This window comes from Nycticebus coucang, chromosome 7 (genome assembly GCF_027406575.1).
Source record: "Nycticebus coucang isolate mNycCou1 chromosome 7, mNycCou1.pri, whole genome shotgun sequence".
NCBI lineage: Eukaryota > Metazoa > Chordata > Mammalia > Primates > Lorisidae > Nycticebus > Nycticebus coucang.
The window spans coordinates 107,088,758-107,107,014 of NC_069786.1; the positions used below are offsets into that span (position 1 = coordinate 107,088,758).

An 18,257-nucleotide genomic window follows, 5' to 3' on the forward strand; every position below is an offset into this window, starting at 1 on the left:
AAACATTCGCGTCTTTTCCAAGCACGGGTCCTTGAGCTCTATTTTAACCTGAACCGTGCTTATATACTATATGTTGGGACAAAGCAATTAGGCTGGAGGGAAATTATACAAGTATTATTTAGCATTTTCCTTATAATATTGAACTACTTATACAATAGTTCAAAAGTTCTGTCATTGAAGAAATAAAAGAACACTTCCATTCTTGAAAGAAAGAAGGATGAAAGCAATAACTTTTTACCTGAACAAACTTGGAATGCCCTTTCAGTAGTCCACAAAAGCTTTTCCTGTGTAACCTCAACATTTTCTCTGCCACTCTTCTCCTTTTCTGATAGTTTCTACCACTGATTTATGGTATTCCTCCTATGTGCCAAAGAAAATCTATTTTCCGGCAGGTTTAGAAAAAAGATCTTGCCAAAATGTGAAGCTATGAAGCACTCCTACAAACCGTTAAAACAAAAAATCAGTATTGCTCCTTCCTTTACTAACAAACTTCCCTGCTACTTCATGATTCCAGTCAAGAGAGCTCAAAGAATTAAAAAACATAACCAATGGGGCAGGAAAGGGGAGATCAATATGCCCCTTTCAAAACAACTATAATATCCTAGGATAATATAGCCTGAGATGTTTTTATAGAAAGATGTTATAAAAGACATGTTCTATGAGAAATTTTTTTTTCTTCATGAATGAAACATTTTTAAGCAAATGAAAAATAAAAAAGAAATCAAAATTCTACCAAATTTAAGCTTTAAACTAAATTCCACAAGACTCAAGCTAATCTTCCATTTATTTGGGGTCTTTTGAAAATACTCAAATGTTGCATTGTTTTTATATTTATATTAAAACATAAATATACATAATTTAAAAGAGTAAGTTGAATAAAATTAACTTCTTCATTTTAGCTTGTGATGAGAACTCCTTGAAGCAGAGTAACTATCATATCTATTTAAAATCAATTGTTTTTATAAATGTCCCCATGTCCTAATATCCTCCTTAACTAAATGTGGGTTTACTTGATTATATTCTAGAAAATATTAATACTTAAAAGAATCTGTTTCTTGTTAGAATCACAAGATTTTTTATTAAAACTAAAAAGAAAATGTAATAAAAATGGAAAAGTTGTTATAATTTGACATCAAAATATAACAATATGTGATTTTGTTCAGAAGACTCTTAAGGTAGAGAAGCCAAAAGAATGGTTTTGCCTCAGCTTTGCAGGAATCTCTAGATAAATGTGAAGATATCTATTTTATATCTCTGTCTTTATCATATTTAGTTATATTTTTATGCCTGATTTCAATTGACTTCTACTACATTTGACAATTCATAAAATTGGTATAAAAGTGTCATTCTTTTAAGCTGCACTAAACCTCCCCTAGAGATTATGATAGTTAAGGACTAGTAAAGACATATGACACAAAAATTACAGAAAGAACAAAAATAGCCTTAAAATCACAGTATCGTTTGAAGAAAATCTATTTTTTCATCAGGCAAGTGTTAACGTGTTGCAAAATTATTCTATCTCGGCATCAGATGACTTCAAAAAAGTCCATAACAGTAGAGTTATGAAGTAACTTTTTGCACTAGAAGATGTTTCCTCACCAAGATAAGAAACAGATGGAAGAAATTTGCCTTCCACTTTGTTGTAGATGGCATAAATGCACTGAAATTGGAGGGCAAAATGAATTGGAAAATTGGTATGTATTGCAATTGAACTGTCTTTGTAGGAAAAATATATCACTCAGCACTTCAGCAGTGTCCCCTTAAAAAAGCTTCCTTACAGAGCATGATCAGAAACAGGGAGGAGAGGTTTTGACTGTATTATTAGAATTCCCATTTTGTAGAATGATGGGGGAAAAAATTTCGGTTAGGGCTTCTAAGAAATTGTGAAAATGATATGTTAAAGTGCTTTATTATCTGATTGAATGTCTATAAATGCACACGGTTGAAAAAATTGAATCGAGTAACCCAATTGTAAATTGATTGCCTAGGATAGTTGAATGGGTAGTGGCCAACCCAATCACGGAAAAGGCCAGGACAATAGCTCAGGAGTTAGATTTTGTAATAATGATATGTGGATTTCTAAGTACTAAGAGAAAAATATTCGTGCAATTCTTAATTGGTGAAGATAGGAGTAAATTTGAAGATATAACTTTAATTTGGATCATTGGTGCAGGCTCTATTGTGATAAAATTTGAAGTAGTTAGGTTGTGTGTAAATGATTTAATTTTAAGGTCGGGCGCGATGGCTTACGCTTATAATCAGCACTTTAGGAAGCCAAGGTGAGTAGATTCCTTGAGGTCAGGAGTTCTAGACCAGCCTGAGCAAGTGTGAGACACCGTCTCTATTAAAAATAGAAAAGCTAGCTGAGCACGGTGGTGTAGTCCCAGCTGCTCGGGAGGCTGAGGCATGAGGATCACATGAGTCCAAGAGTTTGAAGTTGCTGTGAAAGGATGATTCCATAGCATTCTACCTAGGGCAATGGACTGAGACTCCATCTCAAAATTTTTTTAAAAAATTAATTTTGAAATCTTATTTGTTGTTATTTACTTACATGTTTTGGGACCTAAATAACTCCCCTTGTTGGGGACCTTTATTTTTTTGCCCCCTTTGAACATTTATTGCTCTTCTGTACATATGGTTTTTTGCACTTATAGCTATTTGTCTTCTGTTACAGTCCAGTTTTCTGTTGTCAGAGGGGCTCAGCTCAGCAGTTCAGTTCAACAAGGCAAATCAATGCCTAATGGAATACAGACACTAGTTGAAGATATGAGGAGCTTTGCAGAAAGCAAGTTAATCTTTCCAGCTAAAACACAAATTCTACTAGAAAGAATATATTCAATTTCATCACTGTAGATAATGATCTTGGTTTGTTTAACTCGAGGCATAGGCAAAACGTTCTTATTACATAAACATGTATTAAGTAGAAGCTATCCTATGTAGTTAGCTCTCCAATCTATATTAAATCTAAATTTTGGAATAAATAATGTTAGTTCTATAAGAACATGGCTGCTTGAATGAAACAGAGATAAGAAAATAAACCATTTCTCTAAATATGTAGCATAAAAAAATGTAAGCAATAACTCACTGAATGGTGATTTTTTACCATTTCTATCTATGAATCAAGTTTTTTTACAGGTAATCTGGTTTACTACCATGTTTTGATAGATTTCTCATTTTTTCTCCTTTGGCCTTATGAAGATCAGTTTGAAAAGCACAAGTTAAATGCTTTTGTATTAGTAGTGAGTTTCTAATGAAATGGTTCCGCAAAGGTTGTTTTCATTTACTTCTTGGGTAGAGAGGTTAGTTAGATCATGATCTCTGCATGTCTGTGGATTTGATTGACTGTCTTGTGAATTATGTGCTTTTGCTTCATTCATGGCTACAGTCAGGTCAGAGAGGCTAAAGATGGTGACATCTTCAAACAATTCATTCCTGTTTAAGGAGAGAACTCAACCTTCATATAAAGAAGCTTATAGAGCTTGTCACTGTATTACTTTCCCTGGCAGTGTTGCCCTAGCATGTTTTTGAAAAAAATGTATTTAGATAAATCCATTAGACTAGGAGCATGTCATCACATTCTAGAAATAAAGCCATCTAGCTTCTGTCTATCAGTTCTATACAAATCCACTGAATTAAAGGATATTGGAGGTCAGAGACAGACATCTCTAGCCCATCCTTCACATTTTCACAGAACTGTAAACAAATTTCATATTACCCACACTTTCCAGATAAAACTTTTAATATCATCTTTTAATGGCGAGGCTATACAGAGTCTGTAACTTGTATTAAAAAAAATTAGTCAAAACAAAAAAAAATTTAAAGAAAAAAGTAATCATCACTTATCTACAGAGTATGTAATTTTATATACCTTAATATTTCTTGTTTGCTTCAACTTCTGTTGCATAATATGAAAATGCTAATTTTATTTAACAATGCCTTTCACACCAACACATCAGGGTTGAAATTTAGAGGTTCTAAACTTTTATAATAGTTTTTACAAAATAACAATGCAAATAATGTGGTATATGATACACTATTAAAAACATATTTTGTTAATAATACTGTGTCAAATTTGTAATGTTATATTGCATTTTTATCAGTTTTTTTCTGCAACTGACAGGTTATTTTTAAAAATTCTAAAAGTTGTGGTTTTAAAATAGACTCTAGTTAGCTAATTTTTGAATTTCCATAAATAATTTCAAGGATAAGTTATAAGACATTAATTTTAGTATTAGCCTTGGCATGTTAAAAATAATAGAGAGTTGTCTATATCTTTAATTATTCCAGAAACTGAAAGTTTTGCATTCATTTACTCAATTATTTATTCAACAGATATTAATTGAGCGCTATACCATTTTGTGTGTTTGGTACTGGGAATATAACAATGAGCAAAAGACAAACATTTCTGAAATTCTTGCCTTCATGGAATTTACATTCTAGGCGGAATGCCAAGCAAAAAAGTAAAGTAATATAAAAAAAATGTTGAAATGCTTTGAGTATAAAGGAGGAAAATTAAGAGAAGGAGGAGATTTAGGATATGTTGAAAGAAAATTGCATTTCTGATAAGGTAACTAAGAAAGGCCTGAGAAATGGTATTTCAATAGAAAATCCTTCCTTACTCCAAAGAAGTAAAGGAGTAAGCCATATTGGATAACTGGGGAACAAGCATTTCAGGCAGAGGAAATTATACATGCAAAGGCCCTGAGGTAGACACAGCCCAGCAAGCTCTAGGAATAGCAATGATGTCAGTGTGGCTGATGCCACATAGACCTTTGTGTAGAAAGTTCACACTACATTATTATTTTAGCATTACTCCAGCTACTCAAATAACAGGACTTTAATAGCACCAAACCAAAGCTCTTGACTTGTCTTTCATCTTCCTTTCTCTCCTCCCATATCCTGGCTATCTTTAAGTGTTCTGAATAGCTCTCACATCTGCCCATAGTTCTCAGTCTCTTCTGTACTACCATCGTACAAGACACATGGTCTCTGGTTGATATCACTGCCACAGTTAGTAAACTTGTCTCCCTGTGTCTGTTCTTTGCTCCACACGTTCTACTCTCTATTCTGTAGCCAACGCTCTCACCACATTTGTCATTAAACTTTCCATTGTATCATTTCATGTCTATCCTATCTCCCATGTCCATCTATCCTACTAGACTACAAGCTCCGTGGAATCAGAGACAAAGTCCATCTTGTCCGCAGGTCCCAGGTGCTCAATAAATAAAATAAATAAATTCATTTATCCATGAAAGCTGAATGAATGTCGTATACCATATCAATGGAGAGATGCATCCTTTCCAGTGATACTTGTGAATGCTTTCTGCCATACCAAAGATTACCCAAACAAACTTCCTATATTTAGACCACAGTGAATTTTGACTAAAAGACTATTGGACCAGGATTTGAGACCTGCATTTTTGGTCCAGCTCTTCTATTAAAGTATAGAGCGATCTTAAGTACTGGTCTTTCTGGTCCTTGGGTTTCTTATTTGTAGAACAGAAGCAAGAAAATGATACTTGTTCTTGTATATAACACCATTTCACTTAAATATACTACACAGTTGTTTAAAGCCCTTAAATACATGATTCTATGTAAAATGTAATAGTATTTTTTCATTATAGGTCATCAGAGAGCTTTCATTTATGTATTTTAATAGAATCCATGTTTCTGTGCTACAAAGGGCAAGCTGAAGTTGAATAAAAGAGTAGAGTTTCTGAAATAGAAGAGGAGTGTAATTAGGGGATAGAGAGCAATAGAGAAGGAGGAAGGAGGGAATAAAACTTGAAAGGTAGAGTGGAATCATTTTTATATTTTCTTATAAAGTTTTAGGCATTACCTTATGATCATTTTTCAGCTTTTTATATGCTAATTGGATGGTTGACTTTCAATTTTATGTTCAAGTATTGATTCTGAAGAGTACTAGTAAATTATAATGAAACAAGATTTTCTCCCATTATATGAAATTCTTGAGGGTTACAACTGCAACAATACACTGGGTGTTATTAAGATACTGGAATATTTATAAAATATAAAACTAAGAAAGATTAAATGAAATGTTCTGCTCATTCACTTATTTATTCTTTCATTAAGCATTTACTAAGACTGCTGGGTACTAGGTGGCGGGGGCAGTGGGAGATAATGAGGCCTGGTATCTACAACCCAGGCAGAAAGGAGGCTTCTTGTTTCATTTTGTTTCTTGTCCTCTCCTAGTGTCTTGCCCTTATTTAAGTTCTTATCAAGACATTTCTTACTATCACCGTAGGGATACAATATAATAAAATACCATATGAATTTTAAAATACCATTCGTCAACCCAGTATGAGGAAAAACTGTTCAATGAAATGCATTACATTATATCAACAGGATTTTTGTGTGTTTTGTTTTGGGGTATCAAAGTCATCATCTTAAAACGAAAGCTCCTTAAGATCAGCACCCTGTCTTGATGCCATAGGATGTTTTATGTAATTCAAATGTCTTTTGTAAGGCAATGAAATATTTTGGAGCTAGCTTTAGTAAATATTAATTATTAAAACTATGGAAAAGTATTACTTTGGGTTTATAAAGTTGAGATCTGTCAAGCCCCCTTTTTTGTAAGCTGTTCATTTACACACCAAGCAAGGGCATGAGAAACCTAGAATATCAGGTAGATTTCAGATCACTCAGCACACTACTCAGGATTTCTTTCTTTCTTTTTTTTTTTTTTTTTTTTTGTTTGCAGTTTTTGACAGAGGCCAGGTTTGAACCTGCCACTTCAGGTATATGGGGCTGGCACCCTACTCCTTTGAGCCACAGGCACCGCCCCTACTCAGAATTCCTTGAAAATTAAACTAAAGAAAAAATGTTAATGTTTATATTTCATATAAAGAACTTTAAAGAAACAATTGTTCTGAGTATTCTAGGTCAAGCCATAGTTTGAGGACCCCTGACCTAGAATAAGTCATCTAACCAAACAGACTTTAATTTTCTTACCTCTAAAAATGGAAAAAATGCTTTGGGTGATAGTGGCACTTGAGCAATTGCCATTAAGGAGCCTTCAGAAGACCACTGTGACCTACAACATTCAGCCAGACCGTTTGTGAATCTCACTTGTGCTATGTAGACCAATAGCCATTCAAGTCAAGCATACAAGGGGATTAATAATTGTGATGGCTGAAACTGTGGTGTTTGGTGGAGGTGGGGGCTGGAATGTCCTTTAGGATCCTGTGCTAAACAAGATTTAGTATTAACTACTATTAAACTTTAGAGTGGACCTGAGTCCCAGTGTTGCCTGCAACCTTGGCAGCCTCCCTATCACAGATGATTAGAGTTTTTTCAATTCCTCCCATTTGTTTTCTGATCACATGTAGGTACCACTTAGGATACCAAAGGCTCAGTAGCGTTTGGGTCTTGAGAGAGTAGAAGAATCGGGGCTCATAGTTACATGATAGAACTGCTCTTCAGATCAGTGTTTTTCTCTTAAACAAATATGTAGGTGGAAGGGAATCTGGAACCTCCTTGGTGCTACCCATTTTAGGTCCCTGTACCCAGTATCTTGGAAGAAAAATGCACAGTGAAGTTACCTCCAATTCCTTTTAGGTTAAGATTTTAAACAAGAAGATCGATTTTAGCAAAGTTCAGTCCAGATGTGGTTCCAAGGATAACATCAAACATTCTGCTGGGGGCGGAGATGTAAGTAGAAGCTTCTAGCAGAAAGCTGTCCTGATGACGTGGAGCCACTGCACAGCCAGCCCCCTGTCTCTTTCCCTGCCTCCTTCTCTTCTAGCAGAAAGCTGTCCTGATGACGTGGAGCCACTGCACAGCCAGCCCCTGTCTCTTTCCCTGCCTCCTTCTCTTCTAGCAGAAAGCTGTCCTGATGACGTGGAGCCGCCTGCACAGCCAGCCCCCTGTCTCTTTCCCTACCTCCTTCTCTTCTAGCAGAAAGCTGTCCTGATGACGTGGAGCCGCCTGCACAGCCAGCCCCCTGTCTCTTTCCCTACCTCCTTCTCTTCTAGCAGAAAGCTGTCCTGATGACGTGGAGCCGCCTGCACAGCCAGCCCCCTGTCTCTTTCCCTACCTCCTTCTCTTCTAGCAGAAAGCTGTCCTGATGACGTGGAGCCACTGCACAGCCAGCCCCCTGTCTCTTTCCCTACCTCCTTCTCTTCTAGCAGAAAGCTGTCCTGATGACGTGGAGCCGCCTGCACAGCCAGCCCCCTGTCTCTTTCCCTGCCTCCTTCTCTTCTAGCAGAAAGCTGTCCTGATGACGTGGAGCCACTGCACAGCCAGCCCCCTGTCTCTTTCCCTGCCTCCTTCTCAACATGCTCCTGCCTCTCACTGCTGTTCCCCTTGGTACGGCGGCTTGTCAGGCTTGCATTTTCAGTGATGGGCTTCTCATCCTTCCCTGTAGATCATTAGCAAATTTCTCAATTTCAATTGGAAAAGAAAACCATGAGCTGCACCATGGTTTTCTGGAGGATGCCAAATCCACTTCACTTGCCAACTTCGTTTGCTGGCCCTTTTGTCTTGAAGTGACTTCCTCATGCTGTCTCTACTCCCCAGTGAAAGTCAGCTGGGCACACACTTTTCTAGCTCCATTTAGATTACCCTTGAGGAAAAACTGATATACTTGTAAGTACCCGAAGTGTGTAATATCAATCTTCAGTGGTTCATTATTCATGAAAGTTGGGATATCATTTAGAATAAGGCAACACTGGTGAAGCATGATTCATCTATAATTCAAAGTGAAAAGATTCAAGTCCCAGTATACCCTTTCTCTTGATGGGATTTTTTTTTCCCTGTCTCTTTCATTTAGTGTAAATAACACCCTCTGAGAGAAAGGGAAAGATGAATCCACATCTCTTAAGTCTGACTGAGGCAGAATTGAAATGGTCAGGCAAACTCAAGCTAAAGGAAGCATCGTTCTTCATCAAATACAAATAATTTTCAAAAAATGTATTGGGTTGACTCTGTAGTCTACAGATCCTGTTGCCTAAACCTCGGGTTCTGATCATTTATGGCTCAGGTAACTTGCGGAGTGTCAAATCTAAAATCCTATCTTGTCTAATCACTCATGGCTACTTTCTCATCCACTGGGGAAAAGTGGAGTCATGCAGGGAAGAGGGCGAGAAACAAGCAAGTGCCTTTTAGGAGAACCTGTCACCGGAAAATCAAAGTAACTTCGCTGAGCAGAAAGCTATTACCGTCGTGGGAAGTCCATAGCAGTGTTTGCTGGGCTCCTTTGAGGATGCCGAACCAAGCTTCAGGGTCGGTCTTTACACTGACATGGTTACAGCTCGTTGGTGTTTCGTGAGTGTGCGTGCACACCCCGTGATACTGTCACAGAAGCAGCCCAGTCCTTGTAACTATCTTGAGGGTGTCAGGGAATGGATCCAGCAATCCTCTAATGCAGGTGCTGCCGGTCAAAACACCTCACTGGAAAAGGACAAACTAGGATAACTAAAGATCTTAAAGAAAGTGCAGCAGCTTCCAAGCCCTTAAACAAGTCTTCAACTTTCCCCTACAAAAGAATCCCTTATTTAAATATGTCTCACTCAGTCATTCCCTTGTACTCTGATGCAGATGGCAATGGACCACACTTAGAGAAGACTCCTTCAAATGTGGGGAGAGGACATTTTTTCAATAAAACCCAAAGAAGAAAAAAATGTTGCTATCATTTTTATAATGTGGTGTGTAAGAAAAAGTTTATCTAGCCAAGATATGACAGTTTAATAACAGCTTAGGAAAGCATATTTAAAGCTTTCTTTTATCTTAAAGCAATGTTGGTTTTGTGGTAACTGTGAGCAGCATTGGTCACTTTTATCTAAAAATCACTTTATAAAGAATAATTCACTTCTTAGCTCTTCGCTTATGGAAAGGCTTAACACAATGTGGCTTAGTTCTTTGAGTGGAAGCTTGCCTTATTAATATAAGTGTTTCTATTCTCTTATGGCATGATCTGCTTTCTACTAATAAAATCTTCTATTCCAGGATTTCCTTTAACTTGGGTCCTTATTTCCAATCCAAACATGTGGGAGAACATATGGGAAATTATGTTTTCCTGTGCGTGTGTGTACTTCAAATTGGGTTTCTGGATATACTGTTGCATGTTATAAGTTTGGGTATGTTTCTAGATTTTATGTGTGGGCTTGGTTTTTTGTCCATGTCGAAACTATTTTAAGCCTATTTTATGTGGTTCACATAGGTGCAAATTGTTACCAAGAAAATAGACCTAAGCCATGTGACATCCAAATGTGGCTCTCTGAAGAACATCCGCCACAGGCCAGGTGAGGAATTTTTAGAAGTCTGAGAAATGTTTAACCATAGTCAGGAAATCGATAAGCGAAGTTTTCATGTGGTTGTTGTGAAGTACCTAATTAGAAGGATGTTTCAAAATCCTGATACCTCATGCTTTTATTAATATAAAATGAAGTTAGAAATGTTAAGACATTCTCATTTGGGATAAGTGAACCCAATTACCACAAATAGGCCACATATAAAACAGGTTAAAGTTTAAAAGTCCATAAGATGCATTTATCTTTACGTACTCAACATGTTTTTTGGAGCACTTTTCAAATATGTAGTCTATAAAATACATTGGATCATATACTCATATATAATAACATCAACTGAATAAGATTTTCCATACGACTTGTTTTTCTACATTATGTAAAATAAGGATTGTGCTGTGCAAAGCTGAAGACATTTATTTAACTGATGGCTTTTTCAGATTATTAAGTTAATAAGCAAAATGCAATGTTTCCCCAACTTGCTTGACAAAGGACTCATTTTGTTTTCTCATAATATCTCATAGGAAAAATGCTATAAAGTAGATTTTTTCATTCATACTTGCTATGGATTTTTCCCCCTTTAAGATGTGAATCTAACACATATGAGTCACTTTTTCTGGGCATCACATATTATATGTTTTTGTTAAATTCTACCTCCATTGATATGTAATAAAAGATAGCTATCAGAGTTGTAATTTTCTTAAGTATGTTGACACAATGCATAAATTTCCTTTGAATTATAGAAAGACAAAGGGAAAGCAATTGTGCTTGGTATCTTAACATATAAACCAAGAAATAGGTATTTCCATTAGTCATTGTCTCAAATGTTATCAAAAACAACATGTAAGAAAAAATGAGTGATAATTAAGAATTTGTTGATTAGAAAACAAAGACAGGTAAGTTTTAAAATGCATAAATACACTGAAAATGTCCAGAAATCAGGACTCATTTTATGAAAGGGTGTTGGGAAGGCAAGTCAAAGCTCTCTGGCATGTTCATTAGTAGTTTCACATTTACTGCCATGAAATTAGTTTTTCTATCATTCCCAACTCAGCAGGGACAAAGTCCAATACTGCTCATCTTCACAAACACTTAATTGAATTTGTACTGCTGTGTCAACAATATGACTGAAATATTTTGCCACACAACCTATCTTTTGAGTAGAACATAAAAGAAAAATACTGGACATTAATTCCAGATAGTAAGGATATAGTTAGTCAATTCACCTGAAATCTGAATGCACAGAAAAATCTTATATAAATAAGGAAATATTCTGTGTATGATTTACTGGTCATAAAAGACTGCTGTTATTGGGGCAGCGCCTGTGGCTCAATGGAGTAGGGCGCTGGCCCCATATACCAGAGGTGGCGGGTTCAAACCCAGCCCCGGCCAAAAACTGCAAAAAAAAAAAAAAGACTGCTGTTATTGACTCCCCCCTATTTCTAAATCTAGCTTTTACTTCTATTATTACCAAATCAAATGACCAAATTCATAAGGAGGTGTTAGCATGACAATTCTTGACAAGAGCAAGCTTTTCGCAGTTACTTTGAAATGTGGAATATTTAAGAAGAAAATAATTCAACACCTAGAGGCACAAATTAAATACCCTCTCTTCTCAACTTCATTTATAAAGTTTGCTAAAGATTATAGTCTTTCGCAATTACTGCTCCTGGTGGATGTTAGAATTCTTCAAAACCAAAGACATAGATCTTGGGGCCTGTCTAACAGTTGCATAAGAACGTCTAGTGAGACCTCAAAAGAAATAGACTTCTTGTGCTTCCTTTTAGATATATTTTGGTTCGATATTACATTATTATCTTTTCTCCCTCAGAAGGCAGCTCATCAAAAATGTAACAAGATTATATTGACAATAGCATACGTAATATAATAAGAAAAGAAAGCAATTTCTATCAGAGGCTACCCAAAAATACAAAAATACCAAAAAAGAAGTTGATCTTATCTAGTTCAAAGTCAAATATTCTCTAGCCGCTAACCAAGATAAGTATGTTTTTATGAATCATTATAAATCGTGCTAATCTCATCACAACCAACAAGTGAGACCAATGTAACCAGGTAAAATATGGGGAGAAGAAAACTCTGTGAAATGATGCGTATAATAAGGGAAGGATAACTACGTATCTCTTATAAGCATGAGTTAAATAATACTGTGTACTTCCTAAGCCTTCAGGAAAAGAATGAACGGATGTTTCTCCAAAAACGTAATCTAATAACACCATAAAATTTCAAGAAGCCTCTGGCCAGGAAGTTGGGTTTTAGCATGAGTATGTAGGCATTGCAAGAGAAAACACCGCAAGGTTTAAGAGACCTACATAGCCTTAAAAATCCTCCCTCTTTGGTCTACAGGGATACATGAGCAACAAGAATCCCAATATTGAAAATATTATTCATATTTTCATAGAGCCCCTCAGGCATCTTTCCAAATCAAAATCCCAAGTGAGAGTCAATGATAATAGAGGGTCACATTGCTGACCACTACTAGCTTTCTAGAAGTTTCATGTGGTGAAAACCAAGTTGACAATGAAAGTGAAAGCAATGTTTTTAGGTGGAGGTAGGTAAATGAGAAGTCTAATCCACTTATTTCCAGGTCAAAGACATCAGCAGACACTCCAGGTTGGTCAAGGACAAGCTAAGGTTGGTCGAGGACAGGCTAAAAGAAAACAAATATCCGGTATAAAATAGCTCCCTGGGTTTGAAAGCCTAAGACATATAGACTAGCTGGGGAAAACCACAGAGCATGTACCCTGACAATCAGCAGATCATAGAGCTTCAGAACTAGTTAGCAGCAGAGGAAATGGCATGGCCCAAACTATCTCGGTATTATCAGATCAAAGTCAGTGTCAAATTAAACCTATGACATTTATATGAGGAAGATATCTCCTTAAATCTCTTCCCTATCACATAATATGCTAATTAAAATGGAAGGCTCTTAGAGCTAACTAGTTATAAACAATTTAGCTCCTGACTCCTTTCATCAGTGAAGCCATCCATGTTGAAAATTTACAAATGAAGATATTGCCCATATGTGCTCCATTTTCTCTGTGGATAAATGACGTGGTACCATGGACAAAAATAAAGAAGAGTTTTCCTTTCAATTTAATTCCTTAGAAATAAGAGACTATTGTTTCTCAGCCTTTTGGCTAAGATCAAGTGTAGAAATAAGCAACTAAATGTTTCAAGTTTTTAAAGGGGTACGAATAGAGTATTTTCATCTTGTTATTTTTTATAGTTTCTGTTATACTTAAAAGAAAATCCCTCCTGATTTCTTAGCTTAGATATGGGTAAGGAAAGATATTAACATGTGAGGCAATCCATATAATGGTATAAAAAGAATGTCGTGATCTTGGATTGTATAGGGAAATGGTATGGTCTAGAAATTCTAACATTCTGTTTACATGTATGGTTGGAGATATAGTAGAGTTAATTAATTCATAGTTTGCAATTGTCTACCTATTATAATCATTTTTGGAAAATAATCACCTTAAATGCAAGATAATTTTAGCAAGGTGTTTAAAATCCTTTCTCTTCTCACAGGTGGTGGACGTGTAAAAATTGAGAGTGTAAAATTGGATTTCAAAGAAAAGGCCCAAGCTAAAGTTGGTTCGCTTGATAATGCTCACCATGTACCCGGAGGCGGTAATGTCAAAGTAAGAAACAAAGACATGGGCGAATCTTGTCTTCTTTCATTTAATCTTTCTGAAATAACTTTTTATCAAAGTAGATCCCAGATTGAAGACCTGGACAAATAGAAAGAAGGGATGACAGAGCTGAAATGAAGTCAGCTTAGTATCAACTCTGGGATGTAGAGGATGAGCTAGGGGCTAGTTAAGATGCTTGAGTTAATGAGAACCGATGCTTGTCTTAAACAGATTGACAGCCAAAAGTTGAACTTCAGAGAGCATGCCAAGGCCCGTGTGGACCATGGGGCTGAGATCATCACACAGTCCCCAGGCAGATCCAGCGTGGCGTCGCCCCGACGACTCAGCAATGTCTCTTCTTCTGGAAGCATCAACCTGCTCGAATCTCCTCAGCTCGCCACTTTGGCTGAGGATGTCACTGCTGCACTTGCTAAGCAGGGCTTGTGAATATTTCTCATTTAGCATTGAAGTAATAATATTTAGGCATGAGCTCTTGGCAGGAGTGGGCTCTGAGCAGGTGTTATTCTCATTCTTTGAAAACCATAAAATAAATAATCTCATCCCCAAACTGTAGTCATTGTTACAATTTTATATTTAAAAAATGAATAGTATATGCAGAAATTGACCTGATTTCCATTTGCAACAGGAAGACACTGGCTTTACATGGGTACAATTGGACAATTATTTTTGCTCTGCTCTGTTTTGCATGAGTATTATTACTTTTTTAAAAAATTGCATTTTTACCTTTCATGTGCCTGAAGGCTCTCCACTACATTCTGAAAGGCCTTGTTAAAATCCAAGCTGCTCATTTCACTATTCTGTTTCTGAGTGAGACAATAAAAACTGCCCATTGTGACTTATTACAGGTTAAATTAAATCAAGGAGTCTGATTGCAGGAAGGGAAGCGCATGTAAGAAATAAGTTTTTTTAAGTGTTATTTTGTATAAATGGGAAGAAAGATTCGATTAAGTTATTAACATTTGGGACCTGGATAATTATATCAGAGTATGTCAACCCAAGAAATTATTTAACTAATTAAAAAAATAGTTACAAAGCATTTGAGCTGTGGTTGAGGAAGTGGTATAAAAGTGCATCTCGTAGAAAGGATGCACTTTCATTAGGATGGACTTGTGTCTGATTAGAATGTCAGGTGATTGGCTAGATTTGTGTCCATACTAACAGTTTCACACCCCCTTTTCATCTGTTTGATACAGTATTATAGATATAAATATATATATATATTTCTCTGTGGCCATTTGTGATACTTCCTCATATACTTGAATATTATACTTCTTTATTCACAGTATCTGTGTCTCCTGCACCTTTGGTGTTGCAATTTTAGATATGTGAAAGTAGATGTTAGCAGGGTTCTCTCCCTACTTAAAAAAAAAAATTAAAAAGACAAAAAATTTTAGCATGAAGTTGCTTTCTATCACAACTCAAAGCTGTAACCCTGTTTTAGTGCCAGATACAAGTCTCTCCCGTAATGCTAGAAAAAAATTATTTTTCTCTGCTTTCACCAACATGGAGTTTGTGGGGGTGGGTCCAGTTATACATGAAAGGGTTTACAGATTGTTGGTTCAAGATTATGAATTTATCTCATTTTTAATCACAGAAGAGTTCTGGTTTTCTTCCTATAATTATTCATGAACCCAACAAGATTTTTTTCTTTTTCTTCTTCTTTTTTTTTTTTTTTCCATTTGCTAAAGTTGAAACTAACAGTGGTCGTCTGGAATATGTTTTCTTATTTTTTTCCAAATGGTATCTATTTGTTAAACTCTCTAATAGAAGACACTTGGCTTTCTTACCCAAACTAAAGATCCCTTGAACAAAAAGAAAAAAACACAATATTTTGTGAAACTCTAACTACAAAACATTTGAGACACAGATATCTAAATCAGTTTTTTTTCAAGACTCTAAAATTGTGCTCTGTAAAGGAACGCAGTGTGACTTAGTATATTTATCAGTAGATGATATTGTTCTGACTTTATATATAATCTTAAAATCAGAAGGCAATTAATTAATTCGTCTCACAAATCATTCATCTCAGACTTACAATAAGCAATGACATAGTCAATGGCCTGAATAGGGCAAAAAGCTACCAGGCTGGTTGGGCATTTTTTAGTGTTTTATCTGTTCTTTTTCTTGCTCAGGGCTGGTAGGCTAGACATGAATGATTACAGACAAATTGTCTGCTAGGTGTTTGATTTCTTTGAGCCATATCAATTCCCAAATATAAAGAAGGAAATGATGAGCATGGACTGAGGCAACGAGGCAGTATAGGAGCATCTAAGAAAACAGCCAAGGTATGTAAAGACAGAGAGACACAGCTGCCATACTGTGACCCTGTGGATCTGGCAACGTGTCATTGCTGCAAGAGAAACCTAGGAGCAAACCCACACCTTTCATTCTCAGCTAAGAGATTTTACACAGGCAAACAGTCTTAAACCACTTATCAATTAGTTATTTTATATGACAGTCAAAAACTTAGAAGCTACTGAGTGTAACCATGAATGTGTCTATTTTCCGCCTAGTAACTGCTGTGAAGTTCAATTAGACCAATCTGGGCAATTTATTCATCCACTTCCTTTGAAATGCTCCAGAAAATAAGAGAAGAAGAAATGGTTGTGTGGAGACTTATGGTACTTGATAGCATGTTTTGATAGTGCTAGATAGTGATTAAAGTTCTCCAGAAAGAAGTTAACAGCTGGTTAGAAACGTTTTAACCTATGAAGCAAGAATTTTTTTCACCTTTGTTTAAATTTTTTAATAAAAGTTAGGACTAAGTAAACCTGCTCTACATAATAAAATTTGGTTTCTTACAAACGTCCAAAATAAAGATTATAGAAGGCACTAAATTATTAGATTCGATATTAAAACAAATGTCTGTTTTGAATTACAACAAAATTATAATTCATAAATGTTCTTGCTTTGTGTGGAAACGCAATTTTTTTTATAAAATTAGCAAAAGGAACTGATCATTTATACCGGTTAAAGAGAAACACACAGGCTAAATGTCTTCTTGTGGGGAGAAGGGGGAAAGCCCATCTTGCACTCTCAAGATAACGACTCAAATTAAGCTTTCTGAGCACCACTCTTGTGGGGACACACATGCGCTGATCTAGAATTGAAATTTCTATGGTCTCAGCTCTAGATCTACTTTTGCCAGTTTCTCTCTGGCTTTAGCCTTTGAGAACCTGTTTAAGGATACATAAGTAATCCAGAGTTCTGAAGAGTTAAAAGGCCAACTTCTCCAGGGAGCTCTCTGGGTCACCTGCAACCAAAAATTGGACACCTTACAATGATGCAGGAAAGACCCAACTTCATGATGAGTTTCAAAGGCCATGTTCATTTAGGAACCAACTCTCTCTGGATTCACCTGCTGAATTCCAGCAGGGTGGTGGGCTGAAGTCCTACCTCCAAGCATGACACCTGTGTAACACCAGCCAGGCATGGCAGAAGGCTAAAGCAAGGATGGTATTAAATAGAAGAATGTACCAATTCTCCACACATACAGATAGTAAAACAGCAGGCCTGGAATAATCAGACAAAATATAACATAATATTTTATTAAAGAAATAATCTGTGCTCAATTCTGATACAGCTGCAACTATAATTTTTCTATTTTTCGTGCCATAAAAAGGAAAATAAACTATTCGTGGCCTAAGTAGCAAAGATAAAGTAGATTCATGGGTTGGGAAAGCAAATTCTAGGCATTCCTTCGAAGACTAATGTGCTAAAAACAACACTGATGTTTGTTTCTTCACACCCAGGATTTTTAGCCTGTGTGTGTAGGTGGAGGCCAAGTCCCTCTGCAGGAAAAAGCTTATTTTCAAACTCAGAAAATGTCAATCATAGAAATCCATTTCAACTTTAGCAAAAAGAAAAAAAAATCAACAAAAAGTATACTCTGTATGCTGGGATTCCAAGGTTCTAACACACCGTTATAAATCTGTGGGGGGTTTCTTTCTTCTAATAATTCTAGAGCCTGTTACCATAGAAAGGCGTTTCTTCGATGGCTGGTTGTAGTTAGTTCATGTTTTTCAATCAAATTTGCAAATGTATTTGTTGCTGTATAGTGATTGTTTTGCAAAATAAAATTGCTTGTCACCTAATTGCTAGTTTTAGTTTCAGATTAATTGCGGCTTCTTCTCTGGAAAAAAATAATGTGTGTGTGTGTGTACATTGTTTGATCCAACCAAAGAAAAATTGTGAAGAGAAAGAAGGCTGTATCTGCTGAATTTCTGCTCTGTGTCAGGCCCTATACTAGGTGATTTTATATTAACTCACCTAATTAATGAGGAAATTCATGTATCTTTTGTCAACACTGTATTAG

The 18,257-nt window shown here is 36.1% G+C and overlaps 1 protein-coding gene and 1 pseudogene across 29 annotated transcripts in view; both read left to right on the forward strand.

Moving 5' to 3' along the window:
• MAP2 (microtubule associated protein 2) overlaps nucleotides 1-18,036 on the forward strand; it is a 299,583-nt gene extending 281,547 nt beyond the window's left edge. For 16 of the 29 annotated variants that reach the window (XM_053597392.1, XM_053597402.1, XM_053597403.1 and 13 more), the window contains 4 exons: nucleotides 7,579-7,671; nucleotides 10,181-10,262; nucleotides 13,818-13,930; nucleotides 14,153-18,036. In XM_053597392.1, the coding sequence (XP_053453367.1) occupies nucleotides 7,579-7,671; nucleotides 10,181-10,262; nucleotides 13,818-13,930; nucleotides 14,153-14,368 (504 nt within the window). In that variant the 3' untranslated portion in view covers nucleotides 14,369-18,036. The remainder of the gene's footprint in view (nucleotides 1-7,578; nucleotides 7,672-10,180; nucleotides 10,263-13,817; nucleotides 13,931-14,152) is intronic. The other 13 variants (XM_053597404.1, XM_053597405.1, XM_053597406.1 and 10 more) reach the window with 1 other exon arrangement.
• Nucleotides 13,404-13,541, forward strand: LOC128591123 (uncharacterized; annotated as a pseudogene).
• Nucleotides 18,037-18,257: the final 221 nt, after the last annotated feature.